Consider the following 21,845-nt stretch of genomic DNA (forward strand, 5'->3'; position numbering starts at 1 on the left):
GGTCCCGATGTGGAGTTCATCGGCTGATCTTCTTGGTCCTATCTTGGCATTAAAATCACCCACAATGATCTTGTAGAAGGTGTGATCTTCTTTATAGAACTTCTCCAGCTCCATGTAGAACTTCTCAATTTCTCTTTCACCATAATTGGATGTTGGTGCACAGACAACAAAGATAGAAACTGCCGGCAGTGAGCCACATCTATTCAAGTGTAACCTGTACAATACAAGTAGCTAAATCAAACTGACAAAAATCAGAAAAAATAATTTCTAGAATTGCAAAAACTATTGTGGTTACCTAAGGAAAAGGGGTAAAGGTTAAGTTTAATATGTAGAGGACGTCTTTTTGATGGCTGATATAGTGAATCTTATACAGATAGGGAGCTATAAAACTTGAAATTCTACAGTGTGGATAACTACTGATAAAATAATTTTAAAAAGTCAATGTGTATTTCACATTGTTATCATGTTCTGTTTATTTTCTTTATTTGTGGAGTTGAAGTCACATTAGTTGGTGCATGGGGTTTGCTCCAAGTGTTTGGGGAAACATGGGATGACAGAGATTGAATTGTAGTTGATTGTGTGCAAAGCAAGTATATTAACCCCTGTACTATATCTCTCGTGTTCAACATTTGTCTTCATAAGCCTATATCTAAAGCATTGATAATTTTGTTCGATTCCCCAATTTTTCCCAGACAAATTTTTATTAGGGGAGTGACCCTTGTGAAAAATTGGAAAAGAGGGCTAGGTGCTGAGCATAAGACAGAAGGAGTACAGAAAGTCAAAAATGATTCTCCTAAGGGAATATGGTCAGAGCTGCTTTAAGCTCTCACCTGTAAGATTCTAAAGCATCTGTTCAATATTGCAACTCCATTGTCCTTTTCCAGAAGATGCTGTACTCACCTTCAGAAACTGTTTAAGGTCTACTAAGTCTGTACATGCCAAATTGGAATTTGGTGAGGTACAGGGCACTATGGGTGGCAATATTTTGGGAGAGATCGATTGCACATGTCCTAAAATGGAGCAGTTGCTTGTTAATCCTCAAGGCCTAAGATGGCAGAGCTGTGACTTATGCTAACTCAGAAATGTCTTTGACTGTGAATCAGTGATCCATAGAGGGACACACACCAAGAGATAATTAAATATATCTTTTGAGAATATATAGTAGAATTCAGACACTCCACCAAAGTTTCATTTATCCCTCCCAGCAAAACTGCATTAATAAGCTATTATTGCAGATGGATATGTGATTACTCAGTGTTTTGGGGCAAAATAATAATGCCTAAAAATGCTGATGGAAAGTCACAAGAGAGACTAATGCATGAATGTGTGACAAAAGAAACTGATTAACACTGAGGGAAATGAAGACCAAATCAGAGGTGACATAGGACAGTGGTTGAGGGCAAGTGCATTTGGTAGTGGTGGAGTGCAACAACTTTGTATATCAAAAACATAAACTTTGACACTATTGTAATCATATTAACTATAAGATAAAATAAAGATATATAAAGCATTATTTAGCCTTTTAGTGTGATTTTAGGTTTGTAGCCATAGATTGTTTTGTGGGAGCACTATTCCCATCAAACAGCTGATATGCTTTGGGGAAAGATATTCTGCCTTACTCTGCTTAAATGTTACAAAACATTTACAGCCACATAAGTCAATTAGCATATACGATGTCTTTAGCTCGTTACAGAAGAGATTGAGAGAATCTCTATTCCTCAACAGGCTTTAAGTTAGCAGTAGTTCAACTGTGGCAGATCATTTATATGTATGCTCATACATACACATACACTCACACATAATCACAGCCCGCTGGCTTGGCAGCTGTGAGACTGGAGGAGGGGTACTTTGTGCCTGCTAAGCTACTTCAAATGCTTGAATGTTTGAGGTAGGATCTGAAGCTTCCAGCATGTTTGGAGTTAACTCCTATTAGGTTGGACTCCACCCCTTTATCCCAAAGGTAAAGCAAGGGTTTCAGGCATCACTGCAAAGAGCAGCTGGGATTCCCATCCCCTTCTGACAAGCTGTGAGGAGAAATTGGTTCTCAGATCTGAATCTCAAGAGAGGGAACAAGTCAATCAGCCTTGTGTTCAGAAGGTAAATTTGCAACTTGGGTCAAATGCAATTGAAACAGCTGGATAAGACTGCTTTGTTTTCCCCTTGGTCAGTCCCCCTTCTCCCTTTCCTTTTTCAGGTTTCCTGTCTTTTCATCTCACAATTAATAGAAGTTGTTTTCTTTCCAAATGCAGCCTGGTGAATTTTTACATCTGAATAATTTGTTGTAGGCATAAAGAATAAAAAGAATCAAGGTTGGATTACTAATTCATATTAACATGGTTTGAGTATTGAAGGGTTAAATTTGAGTTAAATTCTAGTTCTTCAAGAGAGCTGGTAACCTGAAGAGAGGATTTACAGATATCTTGAATGCAGGGAGGAATTTTGTTTTTGACCTCTCTGAAAGTGGACCTGAGTTGCTGATATGCTGTGTTGATTTTTTAGACTTGCCTAAATTGTAGTTATGGGACTGAAATGGTGTGATGGATTAAATCAAAACACATAAGTGAAAGTCAGTCAGACTTGAAACAAAAGTTCACCTTCACTCAGTGACTATTTATGAATTCCTACTATGTGCTAAACATGATGATTTCCAGAGGAACCTGAAACATTTCAACTATAAATTCATTCTTGAGAAATAACAGAGTTCAACTTTGTGGTGGAAAATTGAAAGTAGAAAGAAGCCTAGGGGTGAAGAGAAATTAAGTGATCAAGTGATCAGTGATAGGAGGATTGTTCTGCTTCTTAGGTGATTTCAACTTTTCCTTTATGAGAAAATAGAACTGACACCTCTCTTAATGTATTCCACATACTTCTATTTCACTTGAACTCTATGTTTTGTAGTCTCCCTGTTATAAATAAAAGTGAAAAACAGAGCTTTTGGAAGATCCTCTATAATTCATATATTGAAGAGAGGAAATCGGAGGATTGTATTTCAGATTTGATTACCTTATCTGAGCTCCTTTCTAGTAAAACAGTTCTTCTCATTCATTAGTTCTCATCAGAAACAACTGGGAATTTTTGCTGCTGCTGCTGCTGCTGCTGCTGCAGTTTTCATTGCTGTTTTTGAACCGCAAAAACACTGTTCAGGGGACCAGGGTAAACTCACTTTCTTGGTCTGATTATGCAGGCCTAAAATTCATAGGCTGAGCAATCCTAAACTGTAGGCCTTGTGGTTCTGGAAGCCACCGGGGCTATACTGAAATTGCTCAAGGAGCAATATAGGCAAGTGATTGAACTCAGGAAATTCTGCATGCAATACATTGACTCCAGCCCTTTGAGGTATGTCCCAACACTGAAGATTTTTAAGATAAAGATTCCTGTAAATTCCAATTCAGAGAATCTTGGAAGGTATTTCCTCTTCTGCAATTTGAATAGGTATTAAAGGTGATTCTGATTCAGGGAGATAAGACATTCAATTTAGGAGGATTCTTTTTTTTAGGTAAAGTTCTTCTGCAGGTTTGTTTTTATTCAGACACAATAAAAACTTTAAATGCAATGAGGTCTCTTTGGGCATACTGCATTACGTTCAGCAAAATTGGGTTATGAAGGAATGAAGTGTGAGTATGTAGGGGGGGAGAGACAGGGGGTAGGCAACTATTCTTCAACCAATATCTTACAGAGTTACATAAAATTCAGACCAGTAGAAAAAGAATGGGAACTGTGGTAAAGTAAAAGTAAAGGCCCTCCCGTTGATCGTCGATTTGCTCGAGCGGGCCCAGTAACGTCTCCATTGGAGACTTTGTTGTTACTGTGTCTGGCATATCGAATACTCTCGGTAGCTTGCCGGGCTCTCCGAGAGGGGCGGAGGAATCGAACTCGGGTCGGCCATGTTGGCCGCTTGTAAGGCAAACGCCCTACCCGCTGTGCTATCGCTCCAGCCCGGGAACTGTGGTACTATATCTCTATTTATACTGAACATAGAGAATGTCTATAAAGCACATACAACCAAGATTACATTTTGATTTTTCTAACAATCCATGAAGCAGAAAAGGTATTACTATTTCCATTTATAGAGGACTCTTAATATGCCAGGCTGCCTTCCAGTTCTCTGAGGTAGTTAAGAGAACATTCAGTCCACTTTCTTCTTACAGTGGCCAAATTTACAGATGTGGTCATTTATAGTGATATTTTATTTACAGCCATGGTAAAAGAATTGTTGGACATTAATAGCAGGGCTGGGACTAAGAATCTAAGGTTGAAGGTTGATTTACCAATTAGTCTATTATTAGAAGGGTTTAGCATCATTTTCCTAGGTAGGTTCTTAGAAATAAGTTCTCACATATAGATAATATTAGATATGACTTCAAGCCAAGAAATTCATCACTAGACATGGTGGGATTGGTCTAACAAGACTGAGAACTGGGGTGATAGTTACTAGAAGGTTTCTACAGTTTTCTACAATTTCTACTATTTTCTACCATTACTAGAAGGTTTCTACAGTTTCCACTACAGTTTTCCATGTAAAGACAGTTGTGGAGCTCTGTGAGAAGGATTTTTATTAGGGGATGGGTAAGCTCACGTGAAATTTAGGAAACTTATTCCTCTTCCTACATTTCAACTTCCAACTATAGTAAAATAGAATTTTCTAAGACCTGTTGTAGAGCACTCTTTTGAAGCTTTTTGTGTATACATACTTGCTACTCTACTCCCTTATTCAGAATGTATCTTCTATCTTGGGCTGGAGCGATAGCACAGCGGGTAGGGCATTTGCCTTGCATGCAGCCAACATGGCCGACCCGAGTTTTATTCCTCCGCCCCTCTTGGAGAGCCCTGCAAGCTACTGAGAGTATCTCACCCACACGGCAAAGCCTAGCAAGTTACCTGTGACGTATTCGATATGCCAAACACAGTAACAAGTCTCACAATGTTTCTGGGCCCGCTCGAGCAAATAGATGAACAACAGGAGGACAGTGACAGTGACAGTGATCTTCTATCTTGTTAATGGCGCAGTTGGTCCTCTTTCTACTTACTCTTAGCCTTCCTGATTTTTATTATTTTTTGTAAGTATCTCCAATTTAGAATGAATGGACGTGACGAAGTAAATGAAAATGAAACCAACAAAGCTAGATTTGCTATTCTTTCTACCCCAGATTAAAAGGGGAGAACAATAAGACTTAAAAAGCACAAAGCCTGAAAATTATAAAAACAGGACTAAAGTCAAATGAGATCTTTTAAAACAGAAAGTAAAATTGTAGTTGCCAGGGTTTGGCGGAGAGGAAATGTAAAAATGTTTCACAATGGGTATAAAGTTTCAGTTATGATAGATAACTAAATTTAAAAGACATGGTGTATAACTTTGTGTCTGCAGAGAAAAACAGTAGTATGCACTTTATTTACAATTTTACTACACATTATATTATATTAGTAGCATAGATATCATGTTAAGTGTTCTTAAAACACACATACAAGAAAAATACAAGGAATTTGGAAGATTATGAATATGTTTAGTGTCATTACACATGTAGCTATATGTCAAAATTCATCATGGTGCATACATTAAATGCTTTTAATATTTCTGATATCAATTTTTCTTTCAGAAATGATTTAAAAAGTAAGTCTCTGCTACTATCACAGTTTCTAGAATTTATAAGCCCTTTCCTACCTTCCTAGTAGAGAAATATTGCTACTTTGCTGGTTGATATGATGTGGAAATACTGTGCTCCTAAAATATATAAACATTTTCATGCTTATAAGCCAATGTTGCACCAGTAAGAGAAAATTTAGAATAAAGTACGTAAAGAGAAAAAAAGTAATTTTTTGTTTTTGGGCCATACTCTGCGGTGCTAGGGATTTATACCAGGCTTTACACTCTGGGATAAATCCTGCTTAGGCTTGGGGGGCCATATATGGTGCCAAAATCAAACACTGGGCCAGCAACTATGCAAGGTAAACACCCTACCTGCTGTATTATAACTCTAGTCAAATGAAGTTATTTTTAAGCCACTATTGCACAGATGGGAATTATAGCTCCTGAAATACTTACATTGGGAGATGATTTCAGGTACAGGAGATCCAGAACAACTCCCACTGTACAGATATACAGTGAAAGGGAAATTGTTTAGGCACTCCAGGGACAAAAAGTGAAGAGAAAAGTGTTAGGGAAGTAGGAATACATTGATTTGTATGCTGCATCTGAAGCAGAAAAATCTAGAATGATCAGACTGTTCTTATTTTTGATACAAGGAGTCATAATTGGCAAACATATCAAAGGAAAAATACTATTCACATTCAGTAGAAATATTTATCTGTGTATTTTATCATCTCATAAGAAAGTTCATTGAGTATGATGCATTTGTAATAGGTAGGCAATGCACACTGTCTCGGAATATGAAGAGAAAGGCAGTTCATGTACTTTTGCCAACAACTTTGCCCACAAAGTTGTTCTGTATAGATAACTATGAAACCAGCAGTTTTTCAGCCATATTTTCTCCAGAAGTTGAAAGTCTGAACTCTGGTTTTGGACTATTTCATTTTCTGGTCATTAACTTGCTGGCTGCTTTTCCCAGACCTGTTATCCCTTAGTAATATAATAGTTTCTTTAACTGAAAAATTACATGACAAATTCAAAAGGGTAAAAAAACAGTTTAAGTGTTTTTCTGTGCTGACAAGAGAATAGTTGAGATAGAGGAAGGATTTGGTTTGTTTTCCTATAGAAAGAAAAATATTAGAAATATTTCATTTCTGACACTAAGTACCTTCCAATGTGTATATGCACATATGAGTAAAAAGAACAGAACAAGTAATAAAACATTTAATAACGGTACGCCACAGAAAGGTAGAGTGCCCTTTTGAGGGAGAAAAGTTAAAACAAAGATAAAATACTAGCAATGTGAGTCTATAAAGGGCTTTCATCTGAAGGACAGTGGATAAGATGTTCTCTGCCTCCTTTGAGGACTGATCAAAGGAATTCGTCTTAAGTTCTTCAAGTAAAGGTTAAAATGAGATAAACCAAATGATTTATTGACAATGAGAGATGTTAAACTATTGGCAAAAATTGTAGTGTTTTATTTCTAGAGTTCTTTAAAAGGAGTATATATAATCATTTGGCATGCACAACTTATGTGGCTTCCTGCCTCAAATAAGTTGAAGTGATCTCTATTGATTGATACTCTTTTATGTTAATAACAGTATGTCTAAAAACTAATGAACATTTAGCTAATCTCATGGAATTAATGAACATTACTCTTTAGTAAAGACAGTAAAACTCACATCTCATGCATACACCCTGGTTATTACTTTTTCGCACATTTCTACATATCACACTACCACTCTTATAAAGTCTCAGACAAGCAACTCATTTGAAAGAAAGAGAAACAAGAGATTATGGCCTGTGTAAAATGTGAAGAGAGAGGATCAAAATCAGTATTCTCACAAGTATTTCTGCATATTGACCGCAAAATGCCACTAAAATGAAATTTTGAGACAGATTTTGGTAGAATTGTTATTATTATTATGATTATTATTATTATTTTATGGGTTTTGGAATTGAGCTTAGGACCTCAGGTATGCAAGGTAAGTGCTATCCACTGAGCTGCATCCCTAGCCAATACTATATTTGTACAATTTATATACTTATACAATATATAATTTATATATATGGTAATAAAATATATCTATACAATTTAGTACTAAATAATAGATATTTTTAAAAGCAGCCTCAATTGTCATTGATGTTGATAACTTTATAAACCTCTCCCCTTTTTTCTAATATAATCTTAGTAAAACTGATAGTTCATGTTCTGCTCTAAATTATTTGCCTTTTTAAATATTGTCATAGTAGGCTTTCACTCTTAAGATGATGACTTACTTGGGAATACATATGGGGCTCTGATGATGATTGGTGAACCTGAAACTACTAAAGCTCTTGCTCCATTATTTCATGCTCATTTTAGAAAAAATTACCTTCCTCATGCTGTCTTATTTTCCTTCTAGTTTTTCCTTCATCCTTAAACACATTCTGAAACCCAGATGGAAACATAGAGTCTTATAATAATAATAATACTTACTGGACTTATGAGAGAATGGGGGAAGGTTTCAGGAGAAGGAAAAGTGGGAAATGATGATTCTGCCACTGCAAGTTGCACAACCTTGGCAGGTCAATTAGCTATCTGATTTTCAATTTGAAAATGTATAAATTGGTGATAACATAATTCTTACCAACCCAAGAACACAGTTTGGAAAGAGCATATGAAGCAATGGATTGGGAGGAGATTGTGATGATAAGTCAGAAACTCTTTATAGCTTGTTTCCTTCCATCCTCTGGTGTTGACTTCTTCATCAGGAAGTAAGTTCACAGCAGAAGAATTCTTGCACTTTTCATAATCATGCAAACCCTAATGTAAGAAACAGAAACATTACCTCATCGTGGCCCCAAATACCTGCTTTCTAACAGCAATTACTCAAAACCAGTTTCACTTCTACTCTCGTTGGCTTTCATTCCCTTCTCGCATCTTTCTCTCATTTTCCCTCACTCAGGCACAAAGCCTCATTCCCAGGGGCCCAGTTCAGGGCACTTTCTTCCCAAGCTCTTGCATTCCAAAGTAAGCACCTGCAATTTATGATCTCTGCTCTCTTCCTGTATGAAGCACAGAGCACACAATACATAAGTATCAAGAGGGGAATTGTGGTGGAGTGAAAAAAAGAGTATTATACTAAGAGTCAAATAACAAGACTCTGGTCTGGCCAGTGTAGCTTACTAGATCTTTACCTTCGGGGAAATAACTTCCTCCCAATATTCCCATATGTAAAGTGATGGTGAGTTGAGGGTGACGTTAGTACAGAAAAGCAGTGGTATAAGGATCTACAGATCGCATTTCTGATTCCGATGTTGCTGCTTGCTAACACTATGATTTGGAGGAAATTATTTTCCTCATTTACTAGGCCATAATCCCTCATATGTAAAACAAGAAGTTTGAATTAGGTGATTCATTACAGTCTCTGCCAACCAAGAAGTGGTATGATTACATGAAATGTGTTTCATTAAACAAACTTGAATTAGAGTGCCAACTCTGTGCCAGGCATTATCTGATGATGGTTGTAAAAGGGAATATGGCCCCTTAGATCCTGAGTATGATTGTTGCTTACTCTTAGCAAGTTACAAATTATCAGTATGGCAGCAATGATTAGCCTTGCCTTGCCTTTTTTTTACCACACCCCTCCTTTCTTCTGCCACCTGTAACTTTGAGCAATGGTTATGAATCATGAAGAAGTTTGTGAAATGTACTCCACCATCTGCATCCTGGAGATATTCGCAGTGCTGTCATCAACTGCTGTGTGTCCTCTGGCAGCCCTAATCGAAAAACAGGTCAGAAAGCAGTGAGCAGATTAATGCGGTTGAGAGGAAAGTGGTTGACTTTTGATGGAAGAATCTGTGATTTGTGAGTAGAAATGAGGAGACTAGATCTGAAAAGACTCTCAGAATCTTGAATCTGAGATTATTTGTTCTAAATGCAGCTTGAAAGGGCCTTAGGGATATATGTTCCTTATACTAGAAAGGATACCCGAATCATTTGAGAGATATGAGTATCTCCCTTGACCAGATTTAGTGAAGCATGAGGTAGTTTATGTAGCAGTAAGTCTAGAGTTAGACAACTTTTAATAGATCAAAAAGTTCACCCCATTTTGATTTTGGCTAAGTGACTGAACAGTGTTGACTCAATTATAGACAAGAAGTAGGAGACTAGGCACACCTTAGTTTATTCTACTTATTTCAATCTGGCTGACACTTCCTAGTGAAAAGTCTACATTAACTCCTTTTCAGACATTCTACCTAGGTTAAATGGCCACACCCTAAAACTCCATGATTAGTTCTCTTTCCCTCTTTTCTCTTGTAGTAAGGGTGGACCTTATTGTTTGTTATCTTACTTCCTGAGCTCTCTGAGGACAACTTTTGAAATAGAACTCCCTTTTAGAACTTTACTCCACTTATGACATTCTACTGGAATCCCAGGAAGTCTTGATATCATCCAGACTTCCTTCAATCCACTTGTTTCATTCTCAAAGTTAAGAGTTGAAAGAAGTCTAATAAGGTTGTATTTGAGTTTACAGAGTAGTCATTGATTCAGTTCTATGTTTATTTTACTGCAGTCGACATACCATATAATTCTGAATCAGGAGAAAAGAAGGCAAGATAGGTAGAGTGTCGTAAAGGCAGAATCTCATAAGGACCCAGACAGTCCTGGAGAAAATAATCTTATCCAGAAACAGAGGAAAGTGGCACATAAAGAGTCTCATGATTAGTTAGTCAGGTGAAAATTATACCAATGGAGCCTATATATAGCTTTATGCATTTGGTTCTGTGACTCAACTCATCTCCATCCCTGCAGAGAAACCTGGGACCATGAGGAGCAGCCTGACACTTGTGGGAACCCTCTGGGCCTTCCTGTCTCTTGTTACTGCTGTGGCCAGTTCTACCAGTTACTTCCTCCCTTACTGGCTCTTTGGATCCCAGATGGGGAAGCCCGTGTCATTCAGCACATTCCGGAGGTGCAACTACCCTGTGCGGGGAGAGGGGCACAATCTGATCATGGTGGAAGAGTGTGGGCGTTATGCCAGCTTCAATGCCATTCCAAGCCTAGCCTGGCAGATGTGCACAGTGGTGACAGGTGTTGGCTGTGCTCTGCTACTCCTGGTGGCACTGGCTGCTGTCCTTGGCTGCTGCATGGAAGAGCTCATCTCCAGAATGATGGGACGTTGCATGGGAGCAGCGCAGTTTGTGGGAGGTAAGACTGTTGTTGGGATTGGGGAGGGTGGTAAGCTTTATGATGGGTGTCAGAATATTTTACCTAATAGGAATATCTACTCAGCCTCTCTCTCTGTCCAGCTCTAATGCCATAAGACATTTCATCTTATATTTCTTCATTAGGACAGTTCACTAGGACACTGCAAAGTGCAATCTACACTGAGTTTATTCACTGACAAGTTGACTAGTAGACAGAGTTGATAACTATTTTGTTTACCCTCCACTTGCTTACCTTATTTCATCCACAGGTGGATTGAGAAGAATAAAAATATTATCTATATCTACTATCCAGGAGTAACAACATTTGTCCTAGTATTACTGGTCCAAAAGAAAATTGAGTTCTATGAGCCCTAATTTATAGCAATAATTAAAAAACCCAGTAATCTAATAAACATATACACATTATTAATTACTAGGGTTTAAAATGTGCAACCCTCACCAAAGAAACACAACACTAATAGTGAAATCCTTCAACACTCAAAAGGAGAGAGGGAATAAAAGGGAATGCCCTGCCACAGAGGCACGGTGGGATGGGGGGATGGGTGTGGGAGGGATACTGGGATCCGTGGTGGTGGAAACTGGGCACTGGTGGAGGGATGGGTACTTGATCATTGTATAATTGAAACCCAAGCACAAAAATTTGTAAATCTACAACTGTATACCTCATGGTGTCTCACTAATAAAAATTAAAAAAAAAACACACTAATAGTGAAATCCGAAGTACCACACAAACTCTAGGTTATTGCACACTTGACTATACCTAAAGCTCTCTTTCTCAGATAGCCAATAATAGTTCATCCAGGTTTCATATGCCTTGACCTACTCCTAATTATCTTATCTCATTTAGGATCCAGGCCTGGAATATGTGTGTATGGGCTAAAAAGGAGCAAATTATAATAGTGACATACTTCAGGAAGATAATGGGAACAGTTTAATTTGAGTTATATAAGAAACAGTTTAGATGGGCAAGCATGGGTGCAGATATTTAAGCTACCTTTTATTGTATGTATGAGGCACTGGGAAAAAGTGCTAGTAGAATCTACTAACAAAGTTTGTCTTTATTGTCATGGAGTTTTATAATCAATATTCGATTCTTTATCATTATCATCTCCATTAACAGTACAGTGTGGGTGACTGCAGACAGAAAACTTGGATCCTACTTCTGACTTTTTCACTAAGTTGCCCATTAACTTTGGGCAGATAACAACAACTTTTCCTGTAATCGCTTCTCTTCTTGAATTTGTATTCAAGGAAAGATACACCAGATTCCAATTACCTTTTTTTCTCTCTCCAGTTACAGCATTCAGCAGTACTTGGTGTGAGATGTTAGTAATGAACTATGACAATGCATCTCAAAAGGGTGTGATTTTTAACAACTCCCACCAAAGACACATTTAATAATGTCTTAAGGCATATGTTTTTGTTATTAAAACTTAAGGAGTCAGCTAGTGACATCCAGTAGGTACAGACGAGGAACACTGATAAACATTGCATGATATACAAGAATAAGATTCCCAGTACTAACACAGAAACATTGACTAGTCCAAACTGTCAATAGTGCCCAGGCCAAGAATCCCTCCCTAAGTTAAAGTATAGTGATTTCTTGGCATGCCTACTAAAGCACCAAATTTTTTGTTGCTGTGCTAAAATTATGGTGATGTTATCTGGTTTCCTCTTTTTGAACTCAATGTAAAACTTAAATTCTAAGTTAAAATTCTATTCTTTCTTATTTTAATTTTCTTGCCCTTTCTCTGTTGATAGGGTGGAGCAATAGCACAGCAGTAGGGCGTTTACCTTGCACACGGCCGGCCCAACCGGCCCAGATTTGATTCCTCCACCCCTCTTGGAAGAGCCCAGTAAGCTACCGAGAGTATCTCGCCCACACGGCAAAGCCTGGCAAGCTACCCGTGATGTATTCAATATGCCAAACACAGTAACAACAAGTCTCACAATGGAGACGTTACTGGGTCCGCTCGAGCAAATCAAAGAACAATGGGAGGACAGTGCTACAGTGTTATCTATTGATAGTTTTATAATCACATGGAAAGTTGTTTCTTCATTTCTCCCTTGAAAATCATGCCAAAAAACTAGTTAGCAAGGTCAATAACTTTAAACCTCTTTTGTAGTTTTCTGTCTGTTACAAATCAACTTTAAGCAGTCTTACTTCTCACCTGTATTCTTTAACACAATAAAGCTAGCTCAGCACTTTTATGGAACATGATTTTAGGAAGTGAAACATGGTTGGAAGGAGAAAGAGACTGTCCTTGCAATCCATATTTATTGCCCTAGGCTAGAGCTTAGTATCTGGCACACAGCAGATATTCAGTAACTGAGAAAAGAAGGAGTGCATGAATAAGGCAATGTCTACTGTAGGTTCAAAGAAGCTGGACATGTGAGAGCTGTGCTCATTTATGTTGTTTCCTTTTCCCAAACTCAGAATCAGGGTTGTAGCAGAGGGAGTTCTATTTTCTTCTGAAGAGAGACAACATGGACTATTTTACATTTCTAAAAGTTTTCTGCAGAGAATGGATAGGGAGATGCTTACTAATAGAAATCACACCAGTAACACTATAGCACTGGCCTCCCATTGTTCATCAATTTGCTCAAGCGGGCCCAGTAACATTGCCATCATGAGACTTGTTACTGTGTTTGGCATATTAAATATGTCACGCATAGCTTGCCAGGCTTTGCGGTGCGGGCGAGATACTCTCGGTAGCTTGCCAGGCTCTCCAAGAAGGGTGGAGGAATCGTGGAGGAATCAAACCCAGCTCAGCCAGGCTGGCCGTGCACAAGGCAAACACCCACTGTTGTGATATTGCTCCAGCCCAGACCAGTAGCAATAGACTATATTAAATTAGAGTCGTTGCTTTCTATTTTGCATGCAACCTGTGACTTAATTGATTTTACTACTGCTAGAAATTCAAAGGAATGTATTGAGGGTAGATTTTACCATGTGGATTGAGTGAGGAAGAACTTTGAGTGAAAAGTACCATACAGAAGAATAGACATGAGTGTCATATGTCTCTTATAAGATTCTGTTCTTCTATATTCCCCATTAAACTTTGCTCATAGGAACATAGTCACAATGTTCACACTGAGATGCTTTTTAAAGTTCAATAAGAACGTGTCAGTTGACAGTGTCATTACAAGAGTTAAAACTCAAGGCATGCTATAAGGTTTAACCCTGGGCAGAGAAATTATATTGCAAGGAATACTGCATTTTGTTTTTTCTTTATGCAATACCAAGTCTTTCGAGCTGTTTTATTTATTTATTTATTTATTTATTTATTATAAAAAATGGTGTGAACTTACAGCAATGCTTGGGTTACTCCAGGCCCTGCATTCAGGATTTTCTCCTGTGCTTGGGGGACCATATGGGATGCTGAGTATGGAATTCTGGCAAAATGTCTGTCTTACCTCTATCTCTCTCCAGCCCCTCACGCTCCTTTTACAACCTGGTGCCTGTGAAAGTCGCATCAGATACGAAGGAATGGCGAAGACTGCTTGAATACATTACATTTTCAAGGAGCCCATAATTTAGGCACATGATCATTACACAAAGCTCTCCAGTTTTCTTGGTTCTGATTTTCTAGGATAAATTTTGCCGGTGTCATGAAACTCAGCTTTAAGAGAAGTTTGAACTCCTCCATGAATGAAAGACTCCAGACAAAGAACTTTGGGGGTTAAATTTAAACTTGTTTAACCAAGGGGAATTGATTTTGTCACTCCAGCTCTGACTGCTTCTCAGCTTCTTGGCCACTAGAGCATTAACTGAAATACATCTGGGGAGGAGCCTATATATTTCAGGTCTGGTTTATCTCTTCCAGACCCCAAACCACTGAGGAGATACAATATCCATTAAGAACTACTCCCTCCCCCTGCCTGACTCTTGTTCCCCTGTTTGGCAGCTTCCCACAAAGATGAGCGGTGGGAAGTGGGAGAGACAGGAAGAAATAAAGAGCTGCTGGCCTGAGTCATACTTAGCAAGGTGACCTGATGGGGCCCTAGGGTCCCATTTACTCCACCTGCAACTGATCCATCTGGACAAGTCTAGGGTCCAGAGAGCCTTCCACTGGGATTGTCATGCCCTGCTCCATTTGGCGAAGGAAACATATGGCTAAGAGATTATTTCAACCCTGGAGATGCTGATGTTTCCAACCAGCTGGCCCCCAACCCCTGAGAACAGGGTCATTATTCACATTCCCCTGTGTATACATGTGCAAGATACTTGTAAATTATTCTCTATCTTCAGTGAGAGCTAAGCAAAGAAGAAATAGGTGAGAGGTAAATATAAGGAACATCTTGGCAAGAAAGTGCAAGATCTTGGATCAGGTTACTCGAGGAAAGCCAAGAATCTTTTTAGAGAAAAGATGTATCAGAATCACCTGGAGTGCTTAAAAATGTGGATTCTTCTACCTTCCAGCTTTCTTTCCCATCATGTTTTATAAAACAATCTGTAAAAAGCTGCCTGTTCGTTAAAAAATTCCCCAAGTGACTAATGTATATATTGTGTTTCTATCCCCTAACCCAAGTGAGATCCACCAATCTGTAAGTTTTTATTTATTTATTTATTTATTTATTTACAGGAAAGAATTCAATACAGCCATACAGGAATCCATAGTTCATACTATGTGAAGGTCTAGTGCTAACATGTCTAGTGGGATGCAAATTTACACAGGAAAGAGACATTATTGATTACCTGATTTGAGGAAAGTGTGCTCTTTTTCTAAAAATCATTTTCTTCTGTGGAAACCTTACACATTTTGGAATGTCTTCCAAAGTTTTATTAGGTTTCACTTAATTTATCCTTGCCGTGCTGAACAGGGTGATAAAAGTGACTTTTGGTTTGGAAAGTAATAGACAAAGAAACAAACTTATTAGCAGAGATTCGTGTAGCAAGCTAAAGAAACATAGAGACTGAGATCCCAGACTCTGAGTCTTAGTCCTGGAGTAGACACATTGGTTAATTAAAGTTTTAATTTTTCCCTTTAGAAAGAAAATGCTATTACAATGTTTTTAAGAATGGTTCTTCAATTACTTATGTAAGAATGATCAAGGATACTTATTAACGCAGATTCCTAAGTGGCATTCTCAGCCTACTGAATTAAAACTACTATTGTCTGGAAATCTGTATTTTACACAGCATCTTGGGCTAATTTGGTTTTGAAAATATGGCATGAAATATTTTAGATAGACTTTTACCTCTTAGGAAATAGGATATTATCAATACAGTTGAAATCTTTATATCCTAATCATATTGCCTTGTAGTCACTACAAAATTAGTGCTGTCTTGTATTTGTTATTTATCATTCCAACCACCATGATTTCAGTATGTTACACTACAATTTGAAAGCCTCCACTCAGTTCTATTTATAGTGTTGTTTCTTTCTAGAATTACCTTTCCCCACTCAATCCTTGTTTATAAATATCTATCTTCATAAGGCAGGTCAAATGCAGCTTCTGTGAATCATTTTTTCCTCTTATATACAGCATATATTTCTAGCAAAGGTGACCTATTTTTATAACATAGTATAGACTATGAGCTGAGCTGGAATGAATTGAAGAGTTGAGTGGGAGATTTACCTGGGAAGGGAAAGCTGAGCTATATCTAGAGGACAGACCTTCAAAATTTCCAAAATGTTTGAGTACAAGTTGCTACAAGAACGAATAAACTGAGCAGGTTAGCAAGTTAACCCATGCAAGGCTTCTGCTTAAGGTAGGAAATTCAAACAACTCAACATGTTATATGTTAGAGATATTTGGGGATAGAATGGAATTATAAAATAATGGCTGCTTACTCAAACTTGCATTCATGGAGGCAGGATCAAGGGTTATCAGTTACATCCAGTGAACAGATTTTACCTACCCAGAGAGAACATTAAGGTACTGGTTGAGAATATGCAGGTGGGAAAGAGTTAACTAGTTGTTGAGGAATAGTAACTCTGGTTAAAGGAGAAAGGTGAGGGCAGCTGGATGTATTTGGAAGAAGGGTGATGTTATCTGGTTCCAATTTCTATATGAGATTGTGTGCTTGGGGGGTTATACTGGCACTCAAGTTGCTATGAGGGTGGAGACTGAATAAAATGTCTGATTTCAGGCTTCTGTTTGGTCAAGGCAGTGATTCAAGATACGGTAACCATGTTTTGGAAGATTTGTTATGTTTTGGAATCGGCAGTTCTTATTAAGAGGAACAATTGTGGAAAAGAACTGCTACAGTAGAAGTAGTAGAAGGATAAAACACTCAAGTATTTTTCACTTCCTAAAGAAAGGTGAATATAAGAAAGTCTTCTACTTAGCATATAAAATTAGGACAGACTTCTACATGTTTTGATGAACAATAAAACTGGAGTTAACAAGGACACATAAAGAACAAAGAACAAGGGGTATATATAATAGTTTAGTATTCTCTGCCAATACAGTTCCTATTCTTAATATTTTAGCATTGTTTTATTAAGTGTTGGTACTTGTAGTAAATGCATTGTAAGATTTATGGTGCTTTGAAATGAATATTTCTTGGCTGCAGTTACTGAATAAAATATCTGAATTCTTGTGAGAGTTTCAAGAATCTACATTTTAATAACCATCTACTATTATAGAAGGTAGGGAGGCCTGGAACTGGCAGATGATTTCCATGTTGCTATTTGGAGCACATTTTCACTATTCCCAAGTATTGAAAATGGTTTAACACAAATATGGTTGGAGATATACTACCCCTACGACTTCATCTTTAATCCCACATTATCTTTGTTCACCTAAAATAAAATAAAATGGGATTAATTTTCAAATGTAAGTAGAACATCTTTATGAAGAATATATACATTAATTTTTTCACCTGCCTAAAAAGCAAGAAAACATATGGGGGTTGGTATGGGTTTTTAGTCAGATTGGTTAGGGCATATACACCATGACAAGCAGATACCTGACAGAAATTCCTAGTCTCTTACCTAGTGCCTCTGAAAAATTTCAAGATAGATACAAGAAGGTTTTCTTTGAAACTGAGTCTTGTTTATCTTTTGACTTTTTATTTGTTATTACAACAAAGAAGAGAGAAATAAACTTGCATAGACAATATGGGTGGAAAATGAGAAAGGATCTATTGGGATAGGCTACTTTTAAATACTTAAAATAATTGTGGAGCATTTTCCATGTGTCAGGTACTTTACGGATCCTGAAATAACTATAATATACAATAATATTATTCCATTTAAAGGTGAGGTAACTGAGGCATAAAAAAGTTATTTTCGTTAACTCTTACCTCATTGCAGGTATTTTGGCAGCAGGAATCCTATTCTCTGTCTTGTACCACATATTATAAGATTTTTGTCTTATTTGTGATTAAAACAAGGGATATTGTTTCATAGAGATATACTAAGTAACTTGCCTAAAGTTACAAAGCCTCTACGTTACAAGACTAGGATATAAATTTAGGTCTATGCTACCATAGAATTGATTCTTTTATTTTCAGTCTTATATATATGCAATTTGTATATAATGTATAAGCTTGGGCTTGAGCAATAGCACAGCGGGCAGGGCATTTGCCTTGCACACAGCCATCATGGCCGACCCGAGTTCAATTCCTCTGCCCCTCTTGGAGAGCCCGGCAAGCTACTGAGAGTATCTCGCCCGCATGGCAAAGCCTGGCAAGCTCCCCATGGTGTATTCGATATGCCAAACACAGTAACAAGAAGTCCCACAATGGAGATGTTACTGGGCCCACTCAAGAAAATCGATGAACAACAGGAGGACAGTGACAGTATAAGCTTACGGTGTTCAAAATTATGATTGAATTCAAAATAATTTTAGGTAACAGATTAATCACCTTAAAATTTTTTTGGTCACACCCAGTGATGCACAGGGGTTACTACTGGCTTTGCACTCAAGAATTACTCATGGCGTGCTCGGAGACCGTATGGGATGCTGAGAATCAAACCCAGGTTGGCAACATGCAATGCAAATGCCCTACCTGCTGTACTATTGCTTCAAAACCTCCTTACAATTTTTAATATGGGAAAACATTTAAGTCCTGTTTTCTTATCAGTTTACAAGTGCATAGTACAAAATTATTCTATTAACCATTATGTTGTGTGGGACTAATGCCTATAAAATTCAACATGCTTGCTAGAAATATTGATGTCCAACTGGTCTTTTATAGATCCCCATGTCCAGATGGTAGAGCCTCTCAAGGTTGATGATTTCTCTGGTTAGTGAAGAAAAGTCTTGCTGGTAATCGTCTGTGTGACCTTGGATACATTGCTGTTCCTATCAATATCCATATTTGTAATGGGGTGAAGTGATTAGAATAGGTAATCTATAAAGGCCTTTCCCTCTTTAAAAATGTGGTTGCTATATAAGGTATCACGTGTGATCCCATTGCTGCCCTGCTATCTTTTCAGAAGTCAACTACTTTGATTATTGTGGGTGAAACGATACTCTCTGTTAGAAAGGTAAGAGATGCATTTCTGCCAAAAGCCATTGGGTTTCGAGATTTGTTTCTGAGTCTCTGGCATCATGGCCATTAAGAAGCATGATAAGGAGCCAGAGAGGCTATTCGTGGGCGGTGACTCGGGGTCTCATTGGGACGGGGAGGAAAGGGCCAGCTCCACGCCAATCCCATGAGGCCCCACGTGTCTCGTCACTGTGGGCCCAAACCTAACTGTCCAGTGGCCTCTGGGGGATGACAACCACCGGGCCTCCAGGGGGAACAGGCCAAGGCACAACACCTATTCCCACCTGGGTTGGTCTAACACTGGTAGCCTACTGCAGAGACCGGATGCATTTCTGCCAAAAGCTGTTGGGCTTCGAGATTTGTTTCTGAGTCTCTGGGATCATGGCCGTTAAGCAGTTCAATCAGGAACCAGAGAGGCTATGCCTCCAATTATAAAGCTAGGCCGGAGGTGGTTTGTGGGTGTGTATCCCACATACCTAACTTTTGGCCGTTTACTTTCTTGGCAAAGATTGACCCAAGTTTTGGGGCCTGACCAAAGGCACAACAGCAATTTTGGGGTATCTGAAAGTCTGAAGGTGCCATAAGGCTGCTGATGTACTCGCCTCACACGTACAGATTGACCTGTTGGAGGCATCAATGCGTCTGGAGCATGCAGTAGGTTACTGTCGCCAGGCCACCCCAAGGGGGAAAGGGTGCTATCCCTCTGCCTGCTCCCCCTAGGTGGCTCGGTGGCCGCCATCTTCCAGAGGCTACTGGACAGTCAAATTTGGGCCCGCAGTGACGAGACACGCAGGGCCTCACGGGATGGGGGTGGAGCCGGCCCTTTCCTCCCCATCTCAATGAGACCCTGAGTCGCCGCCCATGAACGGCCTCTCTGGCTCCTGATCAAGCTACTTAATGGCCATGATCCCAGACACTCAGAAACAAATCTCAAAACCCTACAGCTTTTGGCAAAAATGCATCCTATCCCTGCAGTAGGTTACCGGCACTGGGCCACCCCAGGTGGGAATAGATTTTGTGCCTAGGCCTGTTCCCCCTGGCGGCCCATTGGCCTCCATCCTCCAGAGGCCCCTGGACAGTCGGATTTGGGCCCTCAGTTACTAGACACATGGGGCCTCATGGGATGGTGATGGAGCGGCCCTTTCCTCCCCATCCCAATGAGAACCCGTGTTGCCGCCCACGAACAGCCTCTCTGGCTCTTGATCAAAGTGCTTAATGGCCATAATCCCAGAGATTCAGAAACAAATCTTGAAACCCAGCGGCTTTTGGCAGAATTCTGTCCGGACCGCTCAGTAGGTTACTGTCGCTGGGCCACCCCAGGAGGGAAAGGGTGTTGTCCCTCCGCCTGCTCCCCCTTGGTGGCTCGGTGGCTGCTATCTGCCAGAGGCCATTGGACTGCCAGGTTTGGGCCTGCAGTGATGTGATGCATGGGGCCTCATGGGATGGAGGTGGAGTCGGCTCTTTCCTCCCCACCACAACAAGACCCTGAGTCGCAGCCCACAAACGGCCTCTCTGGCTCCTGATCAAGCTGCTTAATGGCCATGATCCCAGAGACTCATGAACAAATCTCGGAACCCAGCATGTTTTGGCAAGAAATCCAAACATGGCAGAGTTAATTGTTAAAATTTCGGAATTTTTAAATCGCACGGCCACTACTGCAGCCACGTGACATCATATGTTTTTCATAACCAGCAATACGAAACAAATTGTCTACTGTTGCCTTTTCAGCAGATCTGAGTGTTGGGGTAAAATCCCAAATAATAATAGTGGGTCAGGTGTCGAAATGTTGAATGTAATCAAAGTATAGTGAAAGTAATTTGGAAATAGTATGCCCTACAGATATGGGGAGGGTGTGGGATGGGGGTATACTGTGGAATTTGATGGCGGATAATAGGAACTGGTGAAAAGTGCAAGGAGTTGAAGATTATGAGGATTGTATCCTCTAATTTCAAGAAACACACTTGATCAACATTAATTCCCACTTGAGCAGAATTGTCTCAGGTTCCATGAATCTGAATGTAGAAGTTGGAAAAAGTAGCTGATATTATATAAATGAGTGTTTTCGCTTCCTTTCCATATGGGACGGCTCACTTATTATTTTTTAATTTAAAAACAATTAATGAATCACCATGAGATACAGTTACAGACTTACAAACTTTCTTGATTACGTTTCAATCATACAATGATAGAGTACCCATCCCTCCACCAGTGTCCATTATCCACCCCAATGTTTCCAGTTACCCTCCCGCCACATTCACACAACCCCCACCCCCGCCTCTGTGGCAGACACAGTCCTCAGTCCTTTTCACTCTCTCTCCTTTGGGTGTTATGGTTTGCAATGCAGGTAATAAGTGGTCATCATACTGGGTCTATAGTCTACTTTCAGAACGCACCTCCCATCCCGGGACAGCTTATTTATTTATCAACTCTTCCCAAATAGAGAATACTCCAGAAACAGGGTAAAGTTTAGGTTTCATTTCCAATTTTGTCTTTAACCCATTGTGCAAGCTGAAGGACTCACATGCACTGGCTTTTACCTCATATTATTATTTCATTTATTTGTGGTAAGAAACAGGAATGTGTTTATTCACACCATTAGCA

The 21,845-nt window shown here is 39.1% G+C and overlaps 1 protein-coding gene across 1 annotated transcript in view; it reads left to right on the top strand.

Annotated features, from left to right (window-relative positions):
- The first annotated feature begins 1,965 nt into the window (after positions 1-1,965).
- The window catches only part of LHFPL1 (LHFPL tetraspan subfamily member 1), a 90,469-nt gene continuing 70,589 nt past the window's right edge, over positions 1,966-21,845 (top strand). Inside the window, exons 1-2 of the mRNA XM_056125828.1 lie at positions 1,966-2,097; positions 10,383-10,778. Coding sequence (XP_055981803.1) covers positions 10,397-10,778 — 382 coding nt within the window. The 5' untranslated portion in view covers positions 1,966-2,097; positions 10,383-10,396. The remainder of the gene's footprint in view (positions 2,098-10,382; positions 10,779-21,845) is intronic.

The sequence above is a fragment of the Sorex fumeus genome, unplaced genomic scaffold (assembly GCF_029834395.1).
Source record: "Sorex fumeus unplaced genomic scaffold, SorFum_2.1 ptg000058l, whole genome shotgun sequence".
In the NCBI taxonomy this organism is placed as follows: Eukaryota; Metazoa; Chordata; class Mammalia; order Eulipotyphla; family Soricidae; genus Sorex; species Sorex fumeus.